General features: G+C 36.8%; 1 protein-coding gene across 1 annotated transcript in view; it reads left to right on the plus strand.

Annotated features, from left to right (window-relative positions):
- Positions 1-25520, plus strand: part of furina (furin (paired basic amino acid cleaving enzyme) a) — a 96491-nt gene that overhangs the window by 60949 nt on the left and 10022 nt on the right. The window contains exons 6-11 of the mRNA XM_016452244.1: positions 7986-8074; positions 12707-12879; positions 16607-16819; positions 21482-21582; positions 21942-22045; positions 22312-22429. Of these exons, the coding sequence (XP_016307730.1) occupies positions 7986-8074; positions 12707-12879; positions 16607-16819; positions 21482-21582; positions 21942-22045; positions 22312-22429 (798 nt within the window). The remainder of the gene's footprint in view (positions 1-7985; positions 8075-12706; positions 12880-16606; positions 16820-21481; positions 21583-21941; positions 22046-22311; positions 22430-25520) is intronic.

Genomic DNA, 25520 nt, shown 5'->3' on the forward strand with positions numbered 1-25520 from the left:
TATCTAAGGCCCTCACATTCTTACTATTCTCAATTAAAGTTTGGATGCATGTCTTTAGTTCTGAAATCTTCTCTGTCAGCCTTACTGTTTCCCTGCATTTATCATATGTGAATCCCTCGGCACTGACAGAGAAAGCTACACTATACATGTGGCAAGCAGTGCAAGTGACAATAACAGGAGAAGCCATTAAGTCAAGTCAAGTCACCTTTATTTATATAGCATCAGGGCAGTTATTTGAGATTTGACTTACTAGTCATACTCCAACAGAAAAACGGAGCTACACAGAGCTACAATCGCAAATCACTCAGCAGCACGGCAGAAAGTTATCATCTAATGAAGAGTTGAACTCTGGTCTGTCCTTATTTTACATTGGGATTTTCCTTATTCGTCCTTTTTTTGGGGGAGGGGGGGATGGATATCAGCCAAAGAGCCGTTTTTATCTTGAGGCTAACCATGATTTGTGATGACAGGCAGAAAAGCGTATAGTTACGAGTGGGTATGAATCAAAGGTCTTGGGCTTAATGGCTTGGCTTTGTAGTTTTTAGAGGGGCTGTCCCGTGTTCCCCTAATGGAAGTACCCCACAGCGCCTGCCATGTTGGCATGACTCGTATAATGGGCACTAATGAAATGACATCTTTGGCACTGGTTGAAATGTGATCAAGTTTGACTTTTAAAGCATTTCGTAAATGATTTTGAAACGCTAAAACACTTTCCTAGTCACTGTAAAGCATTAAAGATCAGTAAAAATATCTCTATCTGATAATGCAAAGACAGCAGGCGATACATTAGTAGCAGTAGTTCAATAACTGTAGCAATTTTGCTCGTCCTACACGTTATTTAGCTGCCATGTTTTCTTCTGACCCCTGCTGTGAAATTCCCCTCCTTGAATCCGCAATTTTTTTTCTTCAGAAACCCATCTCTTTTTGTCGCCTTACTCCTTTCTATTCTAGCATGCTGCGCTCCAAATAGGCGTTTTACCGTTGCACTGATCTAGTTCTTGCATCTTTTACCACAGAACCTCAAAGCTGGTTTCAGGTTTGCAACAGTAGCAGGGAATGTTTAGTAACACTTTCAGTTCTCGAACACAATGTAACAAACCGATATGTTGTATACCAACCTAATGCATATACATAAACACAACCTATATGTGTTTATGTATATGCATTTGTACAATATAAAATCAATGCATAGTGTATCAGTGCATAGTGTATATATCATCAATTGTCATTTAAAATTGTTCTTTTTTATAATCGGCCACAAAATATTTGCAAGTCATCAAACAGACACACACACACACAGTTGGTATGAATCACCGCCCTTTTAAAATAATCACGTTTTGTTGCTTTGCAGCCTGAAATGAACACAGACACAGTCAATCACTGAGTTGAACCATCTTTTTCTTTTATTGCAGCCTTTAGTCTGTCGGGATTTGTCTCTACTAACTTTGCACATCTAGACTTTGCAATATTTGCCCACTCTTCTTTGCAGAACTGCTATTGTCAGTTACATTTGATGGTGACTGTTTGTGGACTGCAGTCTTCACACATCTAGACTTTGCAATATTTGCCCACTCTTCTTTGAGAACTGCAAATTGAAGTTCAGTTCAATTTGGTGGTGATTGTTTGTGGACTGTAGTCTTCAAATCATTCCACAGATTTTCAATTTATTGTACAAAAATTTTTTCAATTGATTTTATTTTATTTATTTTTTATTCAACCAGTTATAAGTAGCAAAATTAATTCAAAATGTACCATTAATCAATTCACACTTTGTTCTCTGAGCAAACAAATATGTAGATACATATATTTTTAGGCTGCTATGTATTGCTTTATTGGTGCATAAAGTTTCTTGTGTTAATTTAGTGAAAAACACTGTGCAAAACATAACGCGTATTGTTAACTATATTTTCATCTATTTTAAATTTTGTATTAAACATTTGGGTGAACTTATGTCGTCTTAAGCTGATTCAGAGCTAAACTATAAATTCTGATATATTTTTATGTTTTAGATATTTTTTGTCAAATATCTTTGAAAGGAGACAAATATTGACATCTACTGTATCTCCCAGCCCTAGTGTTTGCATAGTATGCGCATTCTAGTGTGCCTTTCTCAATGATTTTCTGTAAAACATCCGTTTATCAGTGCTCCATCAATCTTTGGTTGTGTTATAAAGTGACTAAATAATGCATTACGCATTTTGAATTCTTAAGTGTGTTTCCACAGAGGTGGGGCAGGTTGAGTCAGTGTGGTGTTTTAGAAGAAACTCGAGCTGTGGCGAGAAGTGTTGAAGCCACATAAATGCCTTTCTCTTCATACTTTCATTTCTGAACAGTACGTTTTCCTAAAACACTTACTGTTTTTTTGTAATTTCATAATTTTGCTCCGAAAAACATAACTGATAGTGTGAATAGCCTGTAAATAGTTTTCTGATATTTTTGAGATATTGTGTACATTTTTGCATAAGACAACAATTTAAAAATTTTAATCAAATCAATCACATGGTGTTTTGTCTGCATTTTTTTTTTGTTTTTTAAATAGCTGGTCTATGAACACATGCAGACAGATGTTTTTAGCATGATTAAATGTGTTCATTTTTTATCCTTTTTTTTTTTTTAATCAGTTGCATTTATTTATTCAACCTTTCTCTCTAGATATCTGCATCAGCATTGTTTATTGAAAATATCGGTTGACTATGCCAAGCACCTTAATACATTAATCACTCTCATGTGCAGTTCTGTGTTGACTCTTGCCATGTTTTTAAACAAACAAAAAAAAAAATATATATATTTTCAGCTGGCTTTGATTCGGTTACAGATTGTGATTATCAAGTCTTCCACTACACTTGAAAGTGCTCAGCAGTTATAGCAAAGATGAACATGTATCAGGAATCATCTCTTTTATAGATCGCTGTCTTCAGCAGTGCATGGCTTTATGGGAGTTTGGCACGGCTTTAGAGATCCGTTCTCTCAGGGTGTAATCTGATCGAGATCAGCTTAAGACGTGTGCTGATAAAACATCAGAGGTTACCATAACACACAGTGTTGTTTGGCGTGTTAGAATTGCCATCTGGAAATGCCTTTTGTTCAGACAAAGGCAGGATGAAGTGTTCCCCCATACAGAGTTCCCACAGTTAATGTGTTTGTACTAGCCAGTCAAGTGAGTTTTGCTTAGCAGCAGCTCAAAACGGGCCGTATATTTTCTTGTCCCGTCATTGTTAATTCATCAGGCACAATATGAGAGGGAAGACAGAAATATGTAGTGTTAAGTCAAGCAGAACAGCTCTGCTCTTCCATAAAATCATAACTCCAAGAGGCAAGTGAGCTTTCCGTTGAAGATTCCGCTTGACGGTCTCTAGACTTGCGCCTGGTTTGTCTCCCAAGCTTGAAACACTGAAGCGCTCCCCTGGATTTATTTTCCTGGGACTCCAATAAGCCAGCTGGAATACTGCCTAATCCAATTTGAAGATGGTTATGAATACGTCTGTATTGAATGTATTAAACACTCAGCATGTGTAACATGGGTCTGCTAATTCAAGAAGAACAAGTGCTGATCTTTCAGCAGGAAACATTTATTAACATCTTAATGTTTACATTAAAATTAATCTCGTATTAACATTGCATATCATGCTGTTTAAAATGAAGTGCTGATCTATGGCGAGGGTTGAAGCTAAGAATATGCCTCGTGTAGAAGCTTTTGTTTAGTTAGTAAGGAATCCTTGTCAGTTGTCTGAATCAGTTCATAGTGAGATCGTTTAGTCATTTTACAAATTTACATTCGTAGGTCGGAGACCAGATACATGGTTAAAGGAATTGCTCACCCAAAAGTGAACATTTGTTGAAAATGTACTCACCCCTAGACCATCCGAGATGTAGTTTGTTTATTCATTGTAACAGGTTTGGAAAATTTCTAGCATTACATCAGTTGCTCAGCAGTGGATCCTCTGCAGTGAATGGGTGCCGTCAGAATGAGAGTCCAAACAGCTGATAAAAACATCACAATAAGTAATCCACAGCACTCCAGTCCATCAATTAACATCTTGTGAACCAAAAAGCTGCGTGTTTGTAAGAAACAAATCCATCAAGGCATTCTAACGATTGTAAATGGTGCTTGATCTGTGCACATTTCTCTTCTGATTCAGATGAGAAGACTTTTCCATGGGAGAAAGCAATATTATGGATAAAAGTGAAAAACGTCTTAATGATGAATTTGTTTATTACAAACACACAGCTTTGCACTTCAGAAGACTTTAGTTGATGGACTGGAGTCTTGTGAATTACTTGTGGAGTATTGCTAGCAGCTCTTTGCACATTCTGACGGCATCCATTCACTGCAGAGGATCCATTGATGAGCAAATGATGTAATGCTAAATTTCTCCAAATCTGTTTCAATGAAGAAACTAATTCCTTTACATTTTGGATGGCCTGAGGATGAGTAAACTGTCAGCCAATTTTTATTTTTGGGTTAACTTTTCCTTTAAAGGAGCAATTCACCCCAAAATTATAATTTACTCACCCACTTCTTGTTCCAAACACAAAAGAAGATGTTTGGAAGAAAGTCATTCATTTAATGGATGAAATAACTTTTTGAAATGTCATTTTCGAAATCAAATGTCATCAAAATATCAAGTCATACAGGTTGGGAATGATATGAGGGTGAGTAAATGATGACATTTTTGTTATTTTTGGTTGAACTACAAACAAAGCCCTCCCAGCAAAAGTTTTCAAAAACAGCTCCAGTTTTCTCAACTTGTTGTCTCTTCCATATGGAAAGAATAGTTTGCTTGGCTGCGCCTACAAACTTTTAGGATGACTTCCAGTGGAGGAGAATGCCAAACAGTGTTCCAGCCCAGAATAATCCTGTTCTTATAAGAACTGAGCCGTATGTCAAGGGCAGTGCGTTTGCAGGTTTGAGTCCTGTCAGGGTTATATAAAGGTCCAAACAATGTGTCTCAGTACAACGCCTGTGGTGTTGGAGAAAGCAGATGGTCCTGTGCGTCCTACATAGACTGCTTTTCCTCTGTTAAGTGAAGCAGAAACGCTCTTATTTTTCATCTGCTGTTAGTGCTGATTGACTTGTTGGCTATTTTTATGCCGTACCCATGGTATTCAGAGGACAACACATTCCTTGATGTTTCTAGTAGTAATTGCTAAAACAAACATCACTATTACTTTTGCTCATATTTGTGGATTGGGATTTAAAACATTCCAAAAACTTTTTTTGTTTGTTTAATCTTCATTAAATTGAAGACTTGAAATCATCTCTTGTTAGTTTGCGAAGAGTTTAAGTAAAATAATTCTTGTTTTTTTTAAAGACATTAAAAATTTTATTCAGCAAAGATGCATTAAATTGATCAAAAGTGACAGTGAAGACATTTATAATGTTACAAATGATTTTCATTTCAAAATACATGTCTTTTTTCATCAGAGAATCCTTTAAACACATCCATCATGGTTTCCACAAAAATATTAAGTAGCACAACTGTTTTCGACATTGATAATAGTAAATATTTCTTGAGCAGCAAATCAGGATATTAGAATGATTTCTGAAGGATCATGTGACACTGAAGACTGGAGGAATGATGCTGAAAATTCAGCTTTGCATCACGGGACTAAATTACATTTTAAAATATATGAATACAATTTCACAAGATTACTGTTGTTACTTTATTTTTTGGTCAAATAAATGACCATACAGAATAAGCTTGGTGAGCTTAATAGATTTCTTTCAAAAACATAAATTCCTATGGCCCCTTTTTAAACCCTGTACATTTCATGTTCTTTTGAGATAGTTTGCCTAATTTTATTTAGCTTTTTAGCTGCCAATAAAAGTGTATTACTCCCAGTTCAGTTTAAAACCATTCAGCAGAATTTTGCTCATGTTTGTCCCCCCCAAAAATCAGTGCAGGAAATGCATAAGTCTGCACATTCCATCTAGGCCTGCTTTTAACATTTGGATTCAATCTATACAGCCGTTCCTGCAAAGAAGTGCTGCAGGTAAATATGAAATGGAAATCAAACCTCTTATGTGTCCAGGCTTGCTTTACATTTCTCAGACAGCTCAGCAGTGGAATATCTCACTGTCAACATCAGAAACCTGCATGTGTTTAGCTTCAAAGTGAGTCAGCATGGGGGACGGTAATGCAAGGTGTCTCACCAAACCGTATTAAACCATCCAGCCACGATAACAGCCCATGAATGTGAATGCAGTCACGTACAATTATCACGTACATAAGAACTGCGTTTTGAGAATAATTCACAGTTACTCAAGAACAGTAGTGGGTTGAGAATTGAGAAGTTCCACAGTGATAATTTAAGATTCTGAAATCTATATCTTGTTGAGGGGCAGTGGGAGACACATCGATATGAGTTTATTGACTTGCATTTTAGTCTGAATTGGGTTAGAATAAGCAAGTCAGGTGATTGTCAGTTCATTGCTGTTCAGTCAGTGGACTGGGAAGAATAAATGCAGATGCTCGCAATATATCTGCACAGATTCTCTGTCATCCAGGTCATCTGCATTGGATAAATGTGTTGAGGAGCATCTGGACTAGTTTTTCATTTAAGATATTCAACTCACCCATGTGTCGTCTTGAACAGATGACAAATGGTGCACATTTACTACATTTATCTTCATTACATTGTGACATTTTGAGACTGGCAGATTGAAGTTAAATACAAATTAAAATAAAAAGCAATAATGTAAAGCTTTTTTTGAAAAAGAATAAAAAATGTATAATGTAAATGTATAAAAAGTTGAATACAAAGGTGAAATAAAAATAATTTGTTTATGTGAAGTTTAATATAAATTGTCAGCCTGAGTCTGTGTATCTCTAATGCGATTTTTTACAATATTATAAAATATATAGTTAAATAAAAATAAAAATAAATTATGTAATGTAAAGTTTTTTAAAAATTTGTAGTTAATTAAAATATGAAATAAAAACATTTGTTATTTTCATTTGTATGTAACTTGATATACCCCAATCAAGATGGGCCACGTATTTTGTCCCACAAAGGATTCACGATAAAGTTGTTCATTATGACAGCTTCCATGTTGTGTATCTCTTGTTTTTTTTTTTCACACACTTAGTTTCGTAATCTTGCAAGTGTTCTCCCAAACTCCCTCCTGTTGTTTTAACAATCCGCAAGCTTGGTTCCCATAAAACCCCCTCCTTTTTTAATGTAATCTAGGTCCCATGATCCTCCTTATTGTAGGACTGAGTAAATCTGAGACATTATCCTCACTGATCTCATGCTTCCTATGAATGGACGGATGACTACAGGGGTTCTCCTGGGATTTCACTGATCCTTCCTCTGTGCTGTTTAACTCCATGTTTAGCCTCCATTGCTCTTTTGGCTTTTGTACGTCTGCTGACCCAGAAGATTATTGTGACACAGACGCTGTGGATTTACCCTTGAATCCATTGCTGTCTCAGATGTTTGCATGTGGTGCAATAAGTGTGCATATATTTGTTAATACTGACAAAAAAAAAAAAAAGAATATTTAGTTGGAGCTACAGTGCAAACAAGATTAAGATATATATTTCTGCTATGTGGCAAAGAGGTAAAAATGCCAATAATAAAATTTAAATGCACTTGCTGGTTAGCTGGTTCCTTGCCTTTGGTCCTCATTAATTTTGATTAAATGCATACAGCAAGTTGCATTTGCACATTGTCACAGGCTGTAATCTTATTTCCAAAGGCCACGGTTATCAGTGTGTCACCTGCTGTCATATTTAACAGATAGCTGCCTGTTTTACAGCAGGACTGAGTAGGAGCTCTTCACACATGCAAAAGAGCTCTGCAGGATGAGAGGCTTCAGTCACCTGCTGTGAATGAGGATCGGGGCGATCTTTATGCCTGCCCCTCGTCATCAGCTCTGTAGTTTCATCCTGTTGCCAGCTGTCTATCATACAGATGTTTCAAAAGTGTCAAAAATGTTCATTCAATCTCTCTTTCTCTTGTTTTTTTTTTCTCTTTTGAAGACATGGGACACGTTGTGCTGGAGAGGTTGCTGCTGTTGCCAACAATGGCATCTGTGGTGTCGGAGTGGCCTATAATGCAAAGATCGGAGGTGAGTTGGCATATTTAACTCACATTTTCCATGTTTCATCACGTACAGTCTATTCTATCAGCGCACACCCCGTCCATTCCAACATTTGAATTGCAAAACACCTCTGTGAAGCATCAGATTAGCTCTTGTCTCTGTGTGTTAAACCATATGAGAACTCTTCTGTACCGAGAGCACTTTGAAAGAGGAACTCCATTAGCAATGGCTTCATGAGCTCAAGTGGGACAGTTATCACAGGCTCCAGCATAGGTCCCTGTGAGCCAAAGATTTGGACGCAAGCATATGTAATCCCTTTAATTGGCTGAGGTGCTTTTATCCTGTTCAGTGCAGATTTTGTTTCATTACTCTTCTCTACGCTGCCTGCTGTCTACGGTCTTGGACTTCACAGGACATGCGATAAATGTTATTAATAATGGTTTGTTTCTAAATCGTCTCCAAGAACTGTTAGCCATCTGCCTATAGTTGAATCTTAGCTATTTAGATTAGCAATAAGGTATAATGTTTCACCTTAAAGGGAAAACTCACCAAAACATGCAAATTGTCATTATTTATTCACCCTTATGTTGTTCGAAATACTGTTTGACTTTTATTCTTTGGTTGAACACAAGGAGATGTTAAGCAGAATTTATGGCTGCTCTTTTCCAATGCGATAACTGCTTAAAGTAAGATTTGAGATCTGTTCTACCTCAAAGCCATCGTTTGACTGCAGAAGACTTATAGTGTTTCTTGGAAGAAAATAAAAATCATATTGGTTTGAAACAGCATGAGAGTGAATACATAATGACAGAATTTTCATTTTGGGCGATTTAACTCTTTAACTTCACCACTAATACTACACCACTTCACCACTACTACAGAATAGATGATTATGTAATATATTTATGTTATGTTATATAACGTGTATTATGAGGTCACCCTGGCTCTACACATCCACAGCCATTAGTAACATTTTCAAGAACCGACTAATCAGACAACATTTACGTTGTGGTCTGTTCCAAGGGAAATTGCTTTTAATGACACCCAGGGTTTTTTGTTTTTTTTTACCTTGTGTGTTTTTTCCAATTTATCATTCATGCTAGTGATTGTTATTAGTGGTGTTTGCCAAGGCAAGCATCACTGTTATTACTAGTGCTCATACTTAGTGGTTTGCTGAAATCCCTAACCATAGGTATTAAACTGCAACACACAAGTCACCCAGCACTTGTTTGTGTTACGTGCATGAGCGATATGTTAAATCATGCGACTTTTTGAGTAGAGGAGTTCTGTTATTTTTTGATGCATTTGAATTTATGATGCAATTTGTGTGATAAATATGGGCAAAAAGACCTGTATACTAACCATATCTAGGGACAGGGCTGGATTCATAAATAATTTTTAAGAATAAAATTCTACTTAACTTTATTCTTAAGTCAGAAAATAAGAATAAAATAGCAGTTAAGTTACAACACTAGATAATACATATTACTATTACTAGGGATGTGCATGAGTACTCTGAAGTGACACCATTGATTGATAGCGTAATGATAAATGACAGTGATTGGTCATTGATCAGTCAGTGAATGCAACAGAGAACTCCATCGTGAGATAGGCTTTTCAAAAAGAACTATTTAAAATATTCGGCACATAAAAAAAAACAAAAAAAAACAAAAACAGTGTGCACTTATGATTATTACGATAATAACATCAGAACTTGCAGATGTCCAAATCGCCAAAGTTATTTTTTTAAAGGTTCTTAAGAAATTATTCAGAATTTCTAAATTTTTTGTTTAATGTCTTCATGAACAACCACTGTGGTCTATTCACTTGACTTTATTTATAGTATTTTACATATTAGGGATATGTATCTTTGGTGTCTTTTGCATTATCTTGTTTCCACTTATTCCTGTATATTTAAATGTACCATACTGTTGTTTCTCTTTTTGGAAATTACATTTATTAAAGTGAATGCCACTTTAGAATTAAAACAAAATAATCCACTTAGGAAAATTGTTAGAAACTTCTGAACTGCTTTAAGCTTTTCATGAATCCGGGACCAAAATATTATAGAGACTTTGCGTGGGCTCTGTTGAATCTATTTTTATTTATTTATTTAATTTTATTTGGGTTGTGCATTTTCTGCAGACACTAAATGTGTGCTACATTTCAAATCTTCCCTTTTACGCAGATGGATAATGCATTATGGGTAAAGTCCATTTCTCTTTTGTCGGCTCTGCCTTTGTTGCTCTCTAAAGCAGCTGTTTTTGAATTAGCCTCCTAATGAGAAGCAGTGGAGGGTAAGTAGCCTTGCTGTGCCCATTTCACCTTGAATCCAGGGGGAAATCTGTGCTTAATAAGCAGCAGATACTACTCCTTTAGGGGTAGTATGGGGACAGAGAGAACTGAAGGTTTTTGGACAGCTGAGCTGTAATGTCGACCCAAACTGGCAGGCAGTGCCTTCTACTGCAGGAAAGCTCAACGAGGAGATGGCAGCACGCTAGCAGAGATGGCACACAACACGGTTAATTCCTCTGCCAGGACTCATTAAGCCAGAATATTGGTTTGGAAGACTTGGTTGGAGGAAACAGTAGAGTCCATTGTTGGAAATTGCTTTATAACAAATAAAACTGAGGTTTCTTGTTGCGTTTTTGAGGGGAGGTAGATTATTTGTATTTACTAGAGCCTGAATAAAAAAATCCCGTCTTTTGTTACCACAGTGCAGCCGTTTATATCTGTCATGCCTTTCTCATTTCCTGGAAAGTAATCATAGCCAGCTTTCTCTTTGTCCTACAGGGATATTTGGGACTTTTGGAATGTAGATATGGGATAAAAACATTAAGCCTTTCCAAGATGTAGTGCTGTATTTTCCTGTAGTTGTGGGTTTGTTTGCAGTACTGTCTGCACCAATGCTCTCGGATTGCTTTGGAAAACCTGAAACGACTGAACTTTTGTTTATTTGCACTAACCCGTATGAGGGCAGCCTTGAGTAACCTCGCCCCCTTGTGTATCAAAGAAGTGATTCATATTGTTTTGAAGATGTTTGACTCTGATTTCTCATCTTTTTACCACTTTAAAATCTAAGAGCTCTTGGCAGAATGTGCTCTCTTTTTTACCCAAGGCTGAGATAACATTCTGATGCCGGGATCTCAATAACTCAACACCTTTGACATTTTGGACTAAACACTCTGGCTCGTTCCCAAACCCCCAATTCGGTTTAAGATTCTCTTTTGTACAGGGTAGTGGAAAAAGATAAGATGGTCTCCTCTGTTGTGAAGCGTATGTAAAAAGATGTTTGAAAGAGAAGAATGTAGCCACTTCTCACCTTTGAATGAACTCCAAATTCGAACATGAACGCGCATGCACTCATCTTTTTCCTTTGAAAGGAACTTTTATATGCAGCCCTGTCTGTCTGTGCACCTCATCCCTTTCATGCTGCAAGTTATATGTGAGCATTAGATGTTAAATATTTAGCAAACAAGAAAGATCTCTATCATATGGGATTTTTAGTGGGGTTGTTCATAGAGGCTGCTTTCTATACAGCCTTTCTGTATGTTAGGTACGTTATATCGCTCCCACAGTGGTAATCTATATACTCTATATAATCTATATACTTCTCAAAGAAAATATAGATTCTGGTGGTGGGTGGCTAATTAAATATTTGACAGGCTAGTATTTAAATGTCACAGCTCTAGTATTGTTTTTAAGTTTTGGTTTATAGTATTTATATTAATATACACATTTAAAGATGACTGAAAATATAATGAAAATTTGTTTAGAGTTTATGCAATGTTTAAAGTAAAGCACCAGTTTTGAGTATTTTATATATTTATTTATAGTATATTTATATTATTGTTATATTTATATTTTGTTTCATTAAATATTTATTTATATTTTTATATTTATGACATGTAAATTGCAGTATGTAGACTACAGTTCAAAAGTTTTTTTTTTGTTTTTTTTTTTAAAGAAAATGTTACTTTTATTCCGCAAAGACACGTTAAATTGATCAAAAGTATTGATCAAAATATTGATCAATAAGACATTTATAATGTTCCAACAAATAATCTATTTCAAATAAATGGTTGCAGATAAATACTAATTAAAAAAACATGCTTTTTTTCATGGAAACAAAATGATGCTGTCTTATTTTTTTTTTTGTTAAAGTTATTAAGCACTTATTTAAACTCTGAAGAACCTCTCATCACACATTTCTTAGCCCAGTATTAAATGTAGCTTTCGATGACATACAGTATCAGACACAGACATTTTGGCATTTCTATCTGAATTCTCCATTTCTACAAATATCACAGTAAATCTGGATAATATTGAATCATTTACTGAAAAAAAAAATCACGCAATCTGATTGCATCCCTCTCCATGCTTTCCAGTGCCAAGCTCAACAGCTTGATTGATTGATGAATTTTTCCCCTACCATTTTTCCCCTACTATCCTATTTTTTTCTCACTCTCTCTGAACGTAAAGTGCTTGTAATGGACAGTGAATCTTACCAGTTTACTATCTCATCTAAATACAGGCATTAAATAATCGGGCTGCAGTTTGGAGGTAATGTAAGATGTAGCATTTACAGGTACAGTATATTTGTGTGTGATTTGCTCTCTGTCCCATGCTCTAATGTGTTTTATGTTTTGTGTTTTACAGGTGTGCGCATGTTGGATGGAGAGGTCACTGATGTGGTGGAAGCTCAGTCCCTCAGTCTCAACCCACAGCACATCGACATCTACAGCGCCAGCTGGGGACCCGAAGACGACGGCAAAACGGTGGACGGACCTGCAAAGCTGGCCAAAGAGGCTTTCCTACGCGGCGTAATGGAGGTTTGGCTTTTCTAATCTGAACTTATTGCACTACTTTGTCATTTAGCTAATGTAAGAAGAAATATTCCTTGTGGTGCTGAAAGGGGCTATATTCTGCACTTTTGGTTCATTTTATTGTTCCCTGGAAGGCTATTTATATTCCTTTTCATAATTTATATTTCTTGTCAAAGAATTTTCCTCCCTCTCTATGCCCATTAGAATTTATTGGGCTGCATTACTGTAACTTTAAAGGCCTGTTCACACCAAGGACGATAACTATAATGATAACAGTAACAATATTGCTTTAAAAGTCCACACCACAACTATAACAGCACAGAGGAACAACATCTTTGGAATCACTTCCAAATAAATTTTTTCCTGCTGATGAAAAATTAAAACATTAGAATCTATTCTATTTTAAAGAACGTGAGCATTTAAAGTGCCAGATGACATAGCAGTGTGCACTTAATAAACAGAACATTATTGCGCATTGGTGTGGACGCTAATGTAGTTACAGTTATCTTTATAACTGCCGTTCTTGGTGTGAACAGGCCTTAAGACTTATCTAAATGATATGTATATTTAAATGGTGTATTATCATTGGCTAAATTTACATGCCAGCGTAGTTGGACCACATGTGAGATTATTAAATGTATTAAACAGCTAATGTTTTAAAACGTTAAATTGGGTTAATGCATTAAAGACATTTCGGTTTAATTTGTTTTTGTGTATATATATATATATATACTGTATATTTTTACTTCCTTTAAAAGGGACTTAATGCATTAATTACAGAAATTATAAATTCATTGTGAATAATGAATCTTTCCCCAGTGTGTGTTACATATACTGATGCTGTATAATTAGTGTGACGTTTTCTGGCATTAGTCATTTGAGGCTGTTTATTTATTGCCTATGGTTTTGATTTAGCATCGATACCCAGGTACCAGAGCATGACGCCATATCGAAGCCTAAATTTTTCACTCGGGTGGACCGGAGAGGAAGTTTTGCGCTGTGAATGTCAACATAAAACCCATTTCAAAAAGAGCAGCAAAGAGGTCCTGTTTTCCATGACATGTACAATTGCTTCTGTGACTCGTGGGCTATTTTTGCTGTTTCCTGCCATCATCTGCATCAGTTGGTCTGTGCCACAAACAGTAGACTTGTTTTCATTGATATTCTTGTGCTGAGATGGTCTAAATTTGCCTCTCTTAACCTTGAACTTTTACCAGCAGCGGCATTTAAGAGGGCAGAAATTTGCAGGTCAAATGAATTAAGTGGATTTTTCTTATTTGCTTTGAAGTTAGCGATGTCAGGGGGGCTGTGGAAGGGATGCTCTGTATTTGATTTTGGCACACTTCATTTGCGAGTGCCTTGAGTCATAAAAGCACTTACTAGTCAGAGCGAAGTATGTTTAATTTAAATGTCACATTAAATAGCAATTTTCACAGAGATATCTTCATGTGGATTTTCCAGAGCGTGAACAGTATTGACATTCTTAATACCTAATTACTTAACGCCATTTGAGCTAAACTGCTATCATGCGCGGGGTAACGGAACCGCATTCGTTTCAGCCCTTCACTCACACATGACCGTGCTCTGGGGTTGTAAAACTGGCTGAGGCCCAGCTAAAGGACAATGCAGGAGAGCCGTGCCAAGACGCTACCTACCGCAGTGTGTCGTGGATGGATTTTATAGGAGCAGACCTTTTATAGAAAGATTCTGAGAGGCGATTAAGTACGCAAGACCACTTTCATCACTTAAAGGAATAGTTCATCCTAATATTGAAAATTCTGTCATCATTTGCTCACCCTCATGTTGCCCCAAATCTGTATGGCTTACTTGCTTCTGTGGAGCAAAAGAAAATATTATTACAAATTTCTCTGGAGTTTTTTTGTTGTTCTTGCTGCTGCTGTTGTTTTTTGATTATTTTAAATGTAAGTGCATAGTAGTTAAGGCCGCTTAATATAAAGTGATACTGTATCATTGATATACTGTTATAGTTTTGAATGCATTATTTTGTATTTTCTATTTTAGTATACTTAATAAACTAAAATAAACTAAATGAAAGTAAACTAAATGAAAATCAGAAATGTTGTCTTGACTACTAGCTTAAATTAAATACGTTTTTTTTTTTTATATCAGTTAATTTTATTTCAGTAATGTGCAAGCACTCTTAACCACAACTATGCTATTTATTTTAACAATATCACTGTTATTGTTTGTTTTCTCCGTTTACAGTATGTTTGATTATCCATTATCAAAAACTGTGATTCGTTAAATTCATTCAATGAATAATAATTAGTGCTGTCAAACAATTAATCGCGATTAATCACATCCAAAATAAAAGTTTTTGTTTACATAATATATGTATGTATGTGTACTGTGTATATTTATTATGTATATAAACACACATAGAGTATATATATATTTAAAATATTTACATGTGTATATATATTTATATATTTATATTCTTATATTTTATATTATACATAAATATATTTAATATATAAACACTACATATTTTTCTTAAATATATACATGCATGTGTTTATATACATAATAAATATACACAGTACACACACACACATGTAAACAAAAACTTTAAATTATTTTGAATGCGATTAATTGTTTGACAGCACTAATAATAATAGGTATTTATTTGATTTAGTTTATTTATTAGATCTGTAGCATAGATGCTTTGTGCATAATTGGTTCCAAATGTGAGTGATCACATTAAAATTACTGAATTATGTTGGGTTGTTCTTTTAAAAGAACAGATGGTGAGAGCAGTAAGAATTTCCCTGTCACTGTTCCTCTAAATAAGTGACAAGGACCAAAAAATAAAAAATAAGCTTGAACTTTTCCCTATCCATATTTTCTAGCCATTGTTTCTGGTGTCCACATCATGAGCGTTCACACGTGCCAGCAGTCAGATTTGTTTGGGAAACAAGATCCATGTTGCGTGGAGAAGGCCAATGCAAATGGGGCTCTGGTCTGTGTAAACAGCCTCGCTGAATAGATGCCCACAATCAAGCAGGTGTGTGCTGTAACAGAGAGTGAACTCTCAAAGACGCAGCCAAACTTTGCACTGCAGACTTTCTCAGCAGGCTATTTTATTTGGTGCATTGTTCAAATTTGTAAGGTACAGTAAAGCACCGTATAAAAAAAGCAACGATCAAACGTAACAAGCAAACAGCATCTGACTCAAATTATTTGCACTGTTAGCCTTTCCTTATGGCGACATGGTGAAATGAAAGTCACGCGGTTATTCAAACATGCCTCGTTAATGCGATGCGTGTATTTTTCACGAGCTCATTATCGGTTCTGACAGTTTGCTGTTGCATTACTGCGCTTCATCTGAGAAGTAGACCGCAAAAGCCTGGTGCTGTTTGCGTCTTTCATTTGTGCCTGAAAATAAACATGCATGATTAATGACTTGCGAACATTAGCGCCATCCCACAAGGTCCTTTTAAAAGCATCTGGCCCAGCAATCGAAACCATGATAGTGCTTCAATAGTCCATGACACTTTGAAAATCCTTTCTGGGAGACAATCCTTTCCAAACTCCACTCATCACAAATATTATCCAGTTGTTTTGAGCACTGTCATGGGTAATTCTCCCGTTTCAGACTTTGCAGCACAGCGCTCGCATCTGGCTCTCAACGTCTTAACGGCATTAGATTGGGCTTGCATGAACAGAGATGCCAGCAATTTTGACTGACTGTGTTTCTTCTCCCAAATTCTAGGGCCGCGGAGGACGGGGCTCCATCTTTGTGTGGGCTTCGGGGAATGGCGGCCGAGAGAAGGACAGCTGCAACTGCGACGGCTACACCAATAGCATCTACACGCTGTCGATCAGCAGCAGCACGCAGAACGGCAACGTGCCCTGGTACAGCGAGGCCTGTTCGTCCACCCTCGCCACAACCTACAGCAGTGGAGGCCTCAATGAGAAACAGATTGTGAGTCTCTTTCTCTCTCTTTCTCCGACTCCAGAAAATCAGCAACAGTTATCCTTTAATTGAAGAAGTGGCGTAGCAAATCTAATCCAAAAATAAAGAATCTGAAACCAGTTGGAGATCAGAAGATAGACTGCCAAGCCAATTTATGAAGAATTGTTGCAGCGGCTTTAAAGGCTTTTTGGCTGTCAGTGAATACTGCGGTCACTAGTGAGGAGGATGACAGATGTTTTTGTCTTTATGGCCCTGTTTGAAGCTTCAGAAACACGGATGTTCTTGTGATTGCAAACCATAGCTTCTCACTATCACGCATGGCTTGGTTGTATGTTTTATATTTTAATATTTTGTGTTTGTGAATATTAATGATGTTTGTTAAGTCAAGCATCACTATTTTTATTGCATACACTTGTGCTCAGGGATTTCAACAAACCCCAGATCCGAGTATTACAACGTGTCCTAACCAGACAAAGCGACAAGCCATAAAAGCTACAGCATCTCTTCTGTGTAAATCAAATTATGCAGCTTGTTGAGGGGAGGTGTGCTATTACTAAGTGATCCGACTTACAATTTTGGCCTGGCTGATGATAAAATGGGTGAAAAAGACATTGAAGGACAGATTTTAAAGTGGTAGGTAACCACCCAGGGGCCAAATTCACAACATTTTCTTAAGAAGTTAAGAAATTTAATAAATAAATTCTTAAAGTTCGTAAGAATGTTCTCAAATATTTTCTTGGTAGACTTTGTGGTGGTTTCTGATTGTATGGTGGTTCTTCTTGCCGAAGACTCGCTCATCAACTCAATCAAAAGCACCTCAAATGGCATCATTTTCTGCTACCTGCTGATTACAGTGATAATCATAATAAGTTCACTCTGTTTCGGCGCGACTGGCTTGGCGGGAGCTCAGCACTCGGGGTCATGTTTCAAAAATAATGCGCCAATTATAAAATAAAAACAAGATCCTTATTTGACTAATTTTTATAGAGTTATTTACTAGGGCTGCAACAATATTGTCGCAATATATTGCAATACAAAAATGGAACAATGTGTGACAGTATGTAATGTCTAACAACATAATTCTGTATTTTTATCTTGGAAGAGTTAAAATGGGAATATCTCTTTTCTGCTTAATGAACTCCCTTTTGGTGACTGTTTATCATATGCCTTAAAAATACTTACCGTATCGTGAAAATATTGTATCATGTGAACAAACAGTATATTGTAAGGAGCTGACTCGTGACATCACCCTATTATTTACAATGATTTTTAAGAACATTCTTTTTAGGAATTCTAATTCTTAGGTTTTGTCTTTGGAACAATCTTAAGAAAAAAAAAGATAAACATTCTTAAATGTTTTGGGAATACAAAATATTCTTAAATTAGATGTTTTGGGAATACAAAATATTCTTAAGTTAGAAAATAGATGAAAGTAGTAGTTAGGAAGAATTTTATTCTGAACATTCTATTCAAAACATATCATTTTGTGAATCTGGCCCAAGACCACTCAAGCAACTGGATATTAGTGCTCTAAGAACCACTCAGATCATCTTAGCAAGCACATAGCAACGCCCTGGCAACACCCTGGCATTGTGATGCTGATATTTGCAAGATTAACTACCTTTTCTAGTTCTTTACTCAAGTTTCAAAGCACAAATATCCCTATGATTCAAAACAGCAACTCCTCACTGTCATAGCATGACATTTTCTTTGCTCTCTTTCGGTTTTGTTTCTTTACCCGGCTCTGTGCCGACCGAGGCGCACACCCAAGCATTGTTCTCATAACCGACTATGCCTGACTGACTCATCTATTGTCCCGCATTCAAGACACAGACACTAGCGTTCACAATGGAGGTGTGCTTTTAAAGGCCTGATACCTGCTGTTTCCTGTGCTGCAGAGACTCTGTCAGGCAATGTTCCTCTCCTGGGGTCTCCCAAGATCCATTTTTAAGTGTGCAATTGCTGAATTCTCCTGTCATCGCTCCTGTCATTCAGCCTCTGTGCCATTTTTAGCAATTAGTCTCACACAAGGAGGTCTGTCGCAGTCACTGCACATCCTGCAATGCCTGGCTTTTTAAGTGTCACCCATCAACCCTTTTATGTTTGCATTTGTCTTGAAATGTGCTGACTCTGTCTGTGTGACCCTAAGGGCTTAAAGGTGCTGCGCAATGTCGAAAATGTCAAACACCTGGGTCACTTAACGGGCAGAAGCTGAATGACAGTTTTATATTTTCCTGAAGAATATGTGAAGAGGTGTTTGCCCATGCAGATGCTGATGCAAGACTTGTTGCCAAGGCATTGATATGCAGTTGCTAGGAAGTTCTGGGTGGTTGCTTACTGGCCCAAGTGGAAAGAGCTCAATTCCCAAGTCTCTATGAAATCCTTGTCCCCAGACAATTTTTTTTTCTCCTCCAAATTCCCCTCAAAAACCATTGAGAGGATCAGTTTGATCAGTCATATCAGTTTGAAAAGAAATAGCACGCCGCTCCTCAACAACTCTTGATTTAAGGTATCAGTTATATCTGTAGCACAAATGGTGAGTGAGGTACTAGTTGCACATCAAAATTTAATGTTTGAATTCTTGATTGTGAGTATCAACAAATAATAATAGCAATGCTAGACAAGATTAGTGAGATTATTAAAAGGGTCATGAATTGAGAAATCAAAATTTCCCTTATCGTTTGACATACACTACTGATCAAATAATAACATTTAATTATTTGACTGGTAGTTAATTATATTATATATTAAATAAATATCTTATGTTCACCCAGGCTGCATTTTTTAATACAAAATATTTAGAAATATGTAAAAAAATATATATAACTGTTAATACATTCCAAAAGCGTATTTGGCATCCTCAGTGTCACATGATCCTTCAGAAATTAATGTAATATGCTAATTTGATGTTTGAGAAATATTTCTTCTTATCAATGTTGAAAACAGCTTTTGCTGCTTAATATTTTTGTGGAGACTATCAAAGTAAACTGCTAAAAAGAGACAGTACTTTACAATGTTACGTAAGATTTATATTTCAAATAAATTGTTTTTTAACTTCTTTTTTAACTGATCTTGATAAATGCATTATGGTTTTCACAAACAATAAGCAGAATTATGAATATTTATGATCAGGTGTCACCACTGCCCTGTGCTAATTCAAACAAACATTCAAATTGAACTTTTCTTCATTCAGGCTTGATTGTTTGAAGTGGTGTCCTGCAGAGTTTAGCTCCAACCCCAATCAAACACACCTGAACAAGCTAATCAAGGTCTTATAGCGTACTATAAGCAGAGATTGTCTTACTATAGGGAGATGAGAGGGTCTGTATTACTTACTATTGGAGAAAGCGTAACGGTCAACTTGGATCACGTGTGCCTTAATAACCAATCACATTACAGCCTCGACGTCACTGAATTTCAGTCAGAGTTGTGCGACACTCAATCGCCGTTTACGGATCCCATAGGAATGAATGAGAAATGCCGTAAGCTGTATCCCACCTGTTGCAAAAAGTCAGTGACTTCTCTTAAAAAAACAGCATTTTTTCGGTGCAAACTCTAAAAATAGTTCAATCCTAAAGTATCGCTTAGTGTAAAACATGTTGGAGATTAGCTGATAGGCTGTCGATTCATTAAATGATACGCTGTTTCCTCTAAAAAGCTGTTTATTCTGCCTCTCCTTCATTGACATCCATAAAAAAAAAATGGCATCTGTTCTCCTTTCCCACATACTGCCAAAGCGGAAGCGTTAGCATTAGCCGTTACGCTTTTTTGGCTAAAGGTTGCAGGCTTGCCTTCTAGTGGCTTTGCTATAAGCTTCCAGGCAGGTGTGTTGAGGCAAGTTGGAGCTGAACCCTGCAGGACAGTAGCCCTCCAGGACCGAGTTTGGACCCCCCCTGCATTAGCCAATCACAAACACATCTGACTGGCCATTGCATTCACATGCTCAATAAACATGTTTATGATACAAAAAAAAAAAAATCTGATGTCAAAATTGATCTTGGAGTGTAAATGCAGACTAACAGACGTGTTCTAGATAACGAGTTTCTTTGTTGTTCATTTTATTACTAACATTTCACTTGACCTTTTTAAAGCTATGTTTACATAATTAAAAAAGGTTTATTTAAGTCTACATGCGGTGTTAATGTATTGTTTATTATTATTATTTAATTAATTATTTTATTTATTTATTTTTTTCCAAATAGTTAAATAGTTCCTGTAGTTTTTGCTATGGTACAAAGAACCGTGAGATTTTACTGGTATTATGGACTACTGAAATGTTGGTACTGTGACAACAATATTTGTAGTATTGTGAGAGTATCAGATTGTGAATTCAATATTGTGAATTTGAACCTTTAATCATTACAAGCTCAATATGTTTTTCACTATGAAATATGGTCTGAAAACTCGGGGGACAGGGAAGTCTGGAAATTTGAGGCTGGAAAAGTATGGAATTTTGAAATGGAAAATGTGTAGGATCCCTGGCCTCAGGAAACATTCTGAAATAATAAAAAAAAAATGCATTTCAAGACCTCTTTAAGCTTTTATCATCTTTTGTGAGTGACTTCATTGTCATATCAGTACAATGTTGGTATTGTGTTCCCATCTGGAATAATTGGATTTTCCCGTCATATCAGTGATGTGATGATTTTCTCTCTCTGCTTCCTGTTTCAGGTCACTACAGACCTCAGGCAGAAGTGCACAGACTCCCACACAGGCACTTCTGCCTCGGCCCCTCTGGCGGCAGGAATAATCGCCCTCGCCCTTGAGGCCAAGTAAGTCGTCCGAAGCGTGGTTTGTCCTGTCCTCAAGCGAGGTCATCTTTCTTTATCAGCGATTTGAGTGACCCGAGGCTTTCGCAACAAAAAAAATGGTTGCAGGCTAGATTGGCAGACTGGAATTAACCTTCAAGTTCTCATTTGGATCAAACACATGCATTGAGCGGCATTTACGTTTGCATCGTTTTAAATTAATTCACCGGCAACAATATAACCTTTATGACTCTACCTGTAGCTATCCGTGACCTTTACAAAAGGGCAGGAGAGATTATCTTAGGGAAAGCATGCAAGCGGTTTGTGTTTCATTCCACCAAGTATCTCGCACATTTGAAAGGCACTAACACTTCTCTCCATAGTAAAAACTTGACCTGGAGAGACATGCAGCATCTGGTTGTGAGGACGTCCAACCCTGCCCACCTCACCACCAATGACTGGAAGACAAATGGAGTGGGTCGCAGAGGTAAAAGCCCATCTCCTTGCTTTTCATCACTCCCTCCCCTTTCCTTTCGCTCTGGCTTGTCTTTCCACTTTCCAGCTACTTGAACGTTTTGTGATTCGATCACTAACATTATCATTGACTGTACCAGTCTGCAAACCGCTTCGGATCTTTTAAAGATATCAACCTCTTTAATTCACCTCTTTACTTATAATGTCTTTTTATGTTTTTTTTAAACTGGTTCTAAAGTTACTTTCAACAGTATTGATTTTTCTCTCTCTCTCCTACAGTCAGCCATTCTTATGGATATGGTCTGCTGGATGCTGGGGCCATAGTGGCTCTGGCAAAGAACTGGACGAATGTTGGACCTCAGCGGAAATGTGTCCTTTCCCTGGTGTCTGAGCCCAGGTAGGTTAAACTGTCCATACTAGATCAGTCTTAAAGGGACTGGTTCACCAAAAAATGGCAGTTCTGTCATCATATTCGCACCTTTATGTCCATCCAAACTGAATGTTCACACTGCTGTTTTCTATACCGTGAAACCATCCGGTGACCAGGGGCTGCCGATCTTCAAAAAGGGCATGAAACTCTATAACCTAGTCCAAAGACAAGCTATAATATGACCTTTTTGTTTGACTGCCTTAGTCCTCATTCCCTTTCATTGCATACATAAGATCCTATAACTTATGTTATGCAGATCTCAGAAATAAAGTCATAAAAATGGAAAGAAAAATGCATTTCATGGAATCAGAACAATTTTTGAATGAAATTAATAAAAAATGCGGCAACACGTTTTATCAAATTTAAATACGATTCCTGGTTAACTGGTTTGTCAAACAGCAAAAGGCTGAGAAATTTCATATTTAAATTTTTTAAGGTTTCTGTAAGATTTTTAAATGTAAAATACATTATTAATAAAAATACAATAAAAACAGTAATTTTTTAACAATTTAAACTAACTCTTCAATTTGAATATATATTTTTTGAAATGTAATTTATTTCTGTGATGCAAAGTTGAATTTTCAGCATCATTACTCCAGTCTTCAGTGTCATACGATCTTTCAGAAATCATTCTAATATGCTGACTTGCTTTTTTAAGTATAAAAAATTATTTAAAAAATTTTAAGCAGCATGAGCGTTCTGCAAAATGTCGTACAGGTTTGGAACGTGAGGCTGAGTAAATGATGACTGGATTTTCACTAGACCATTTGTTAGAAGGAACTGCAGTCTTAATTGATTCTTCACTAACATATGGCAAACTGAGGTTCTTCGATGCACACAAATGGTATGCGTTAAAGTTAGGGTTGGAGATTTCGCAAAGACTAGCAATAGCAAGCTAGCTTTGAAAGCACAAGATCCCACCCTCCCTGCATAATCACTCTGCAAAGCCACACCTCCTCCAAAACACATGAGCATGCACAGGCAGAGCAGAGGCTAACCAGCGACACGATGAGAGACGGCGTTGGTGGAGGGTTGAAAGCAACACTGTCAGATTACCTCATGTCTCATTCACCGGTGAGAATATATTACAGTACAAAGTGTGCATAATATTATAGTAATAACGCCTTCAGTTCTCGCTGAAACACGCTGATCAAGTATCATGTTTGTGCAAACAGGGTGTGCAGAGGTATTCAAAGACATATTTTGACAGGCAGGCAGGACAGATCATAATGTATGGACCGAACATTTTGATTGGACCAACATTTTATGGTCCTACGCCTTCCACAGATGATATTAATACATATAAATAAATTCAGACCATTTAACTTAGTGTAAGAAGTTCCATTAGGTACAGCATAAGTGTACGTAATACAGTGAGCTTGACATTATTACTTTCTCTTACTCTTACTCTTGTCTTTTCTAACATTTTAGACATGGTTGGTTACATGATACTTTGTTTTAGAATTCTTTGATTTAAAAAAAGAACAACATTTATTTGAAATAGAAATATTTAGTACTTTTGCTCAATTTAACACATCCTTGCAGAATAAAATTATTAATGTCTTTCAAATATAAAATCTTACTGACCCCAAACTTTTAAATAAGTGTATATTAAAGATATGAAAACCAGCGACACGATGAGAGACGGCGTTGGTGGAGGGTTGAAAGCAACACTGTCAGATTACCTCATGTCTCACTCACCAGTGAGAAAACATTACAGTACAAAGCGCATAATATTACAGTAATAATGCCTTCCATTCTTACTGGAATGCGCTGATGACGTATCATGTTTGCACAAACAGAGTGTGCAGTGGTATGCAAATATATATTTTTTACAGGCAGGCAGGACAGCCTATCGTAATGTTTAGACCGAACATTTTGATGGGATGAACATTTTATCCTATGCCTTCCACAGATGATCTAAATAAATTTAGACCACTTAACTTAGTGATTGCTATCGGGATGTGAAGAGACTTTCAACTAGCATAACAAAAAATGTTTTTGAACCAAATCACTTACCTTGCCTTTAAATTTAGTGCTGCGAAAAAGATCATGGAGTGCAAGAGGAAATGGGAATGTGAAACGAGCTGGGAGCGAAACATCACTTTTGACGGCCTATCATATTTAAATTTAGATCTGCACAACTTGAATGATGCTTCAGTGCATGAGGCATCTCTGCTGCCTACAGAGCATGTTTAAAGGAAGTAATGACTTGCAGATAAGCTTGTTACATCCACGTTTGTCACACTTCCATCACTGCTGACATCTTGGAACTCAAGACTGACCCTCAAAGTACCTCTCCGCCAATCTCGTCCTCTGTCCCAGCATATCATGTCTCGCTCTCTAAAAATTCACCCTCTTTTTATCCCTTCCTCCAGTCATCCTTTATGGTTCACCAACGTTATGGAAAGATCAAGGGGTTTTGGAGCAAAGCCCAATTTAACATGCTGGTTGCAGAATTCACAGAGCGAAGTGATTACGGGCTGCTTCAATCCATCCCTGCTGTATTTTTCTTCATTTTTCACTCGCAACAGCTCCGACTTGAAGTCTTGAACATGCTGCAGCGTTCTGTGCACAGAGGGGTTACGCTTCATTCCTCATGGACTTGTCAAAGACTGTAGCCTGTCGTTCTCTCTCTTGATTTAAGCTCTTCTTCCAGTGTAACCCTGTCTCTGGTGAGCAGGGCCGGGCTGCTCTAAGCTCCTTATAGGATTGGGTTTAGAGTGGCAAAAGCCTACCGGCTGCTGTAGCGGACATCGGTGGCACAGGTCTTAACCTGACTGAACCTTTCTGTTGGACCAGGAATGTGTTTTGCACTCTTAAGTGTTGTAGCAGCGGTTTGATATAGCGCTCCTGATTCAGTAAGCTGTTAATTTTTCCCAGTAGCTATTAGTAATGTCAATTTGATGCATCAGCTATGTACAAGTAAACACAGTAAAGCTTTCACAACATTGCTTTGTTTAACATAACTTCTTAGGATATAATTACCTCTTTGTTCAAACAATGTTTGGAAATTTATTAAAGATTTATGCTTATGCTTTCTTTTGAGACTTAAGTA

Source organism: Sinocyclocheilus anshuiensis, unplaced genomic scaffold, assembly GCF_001515605.1.
Source record: "Sinocyclocheilus anshuiensis isolate Anshui unplaced genomic scaffold, SAMN03320099.WGS_v1.1 scaffold579, whole genome shotgun sequence".
Lineage (NCBI taxonomy): Eukaryota > Metazoa > Chordata > Actinopteri > Cypriniformes > Cyprinidae > Sinocyclocheilus > Sinocyclocheilus anshuiensis.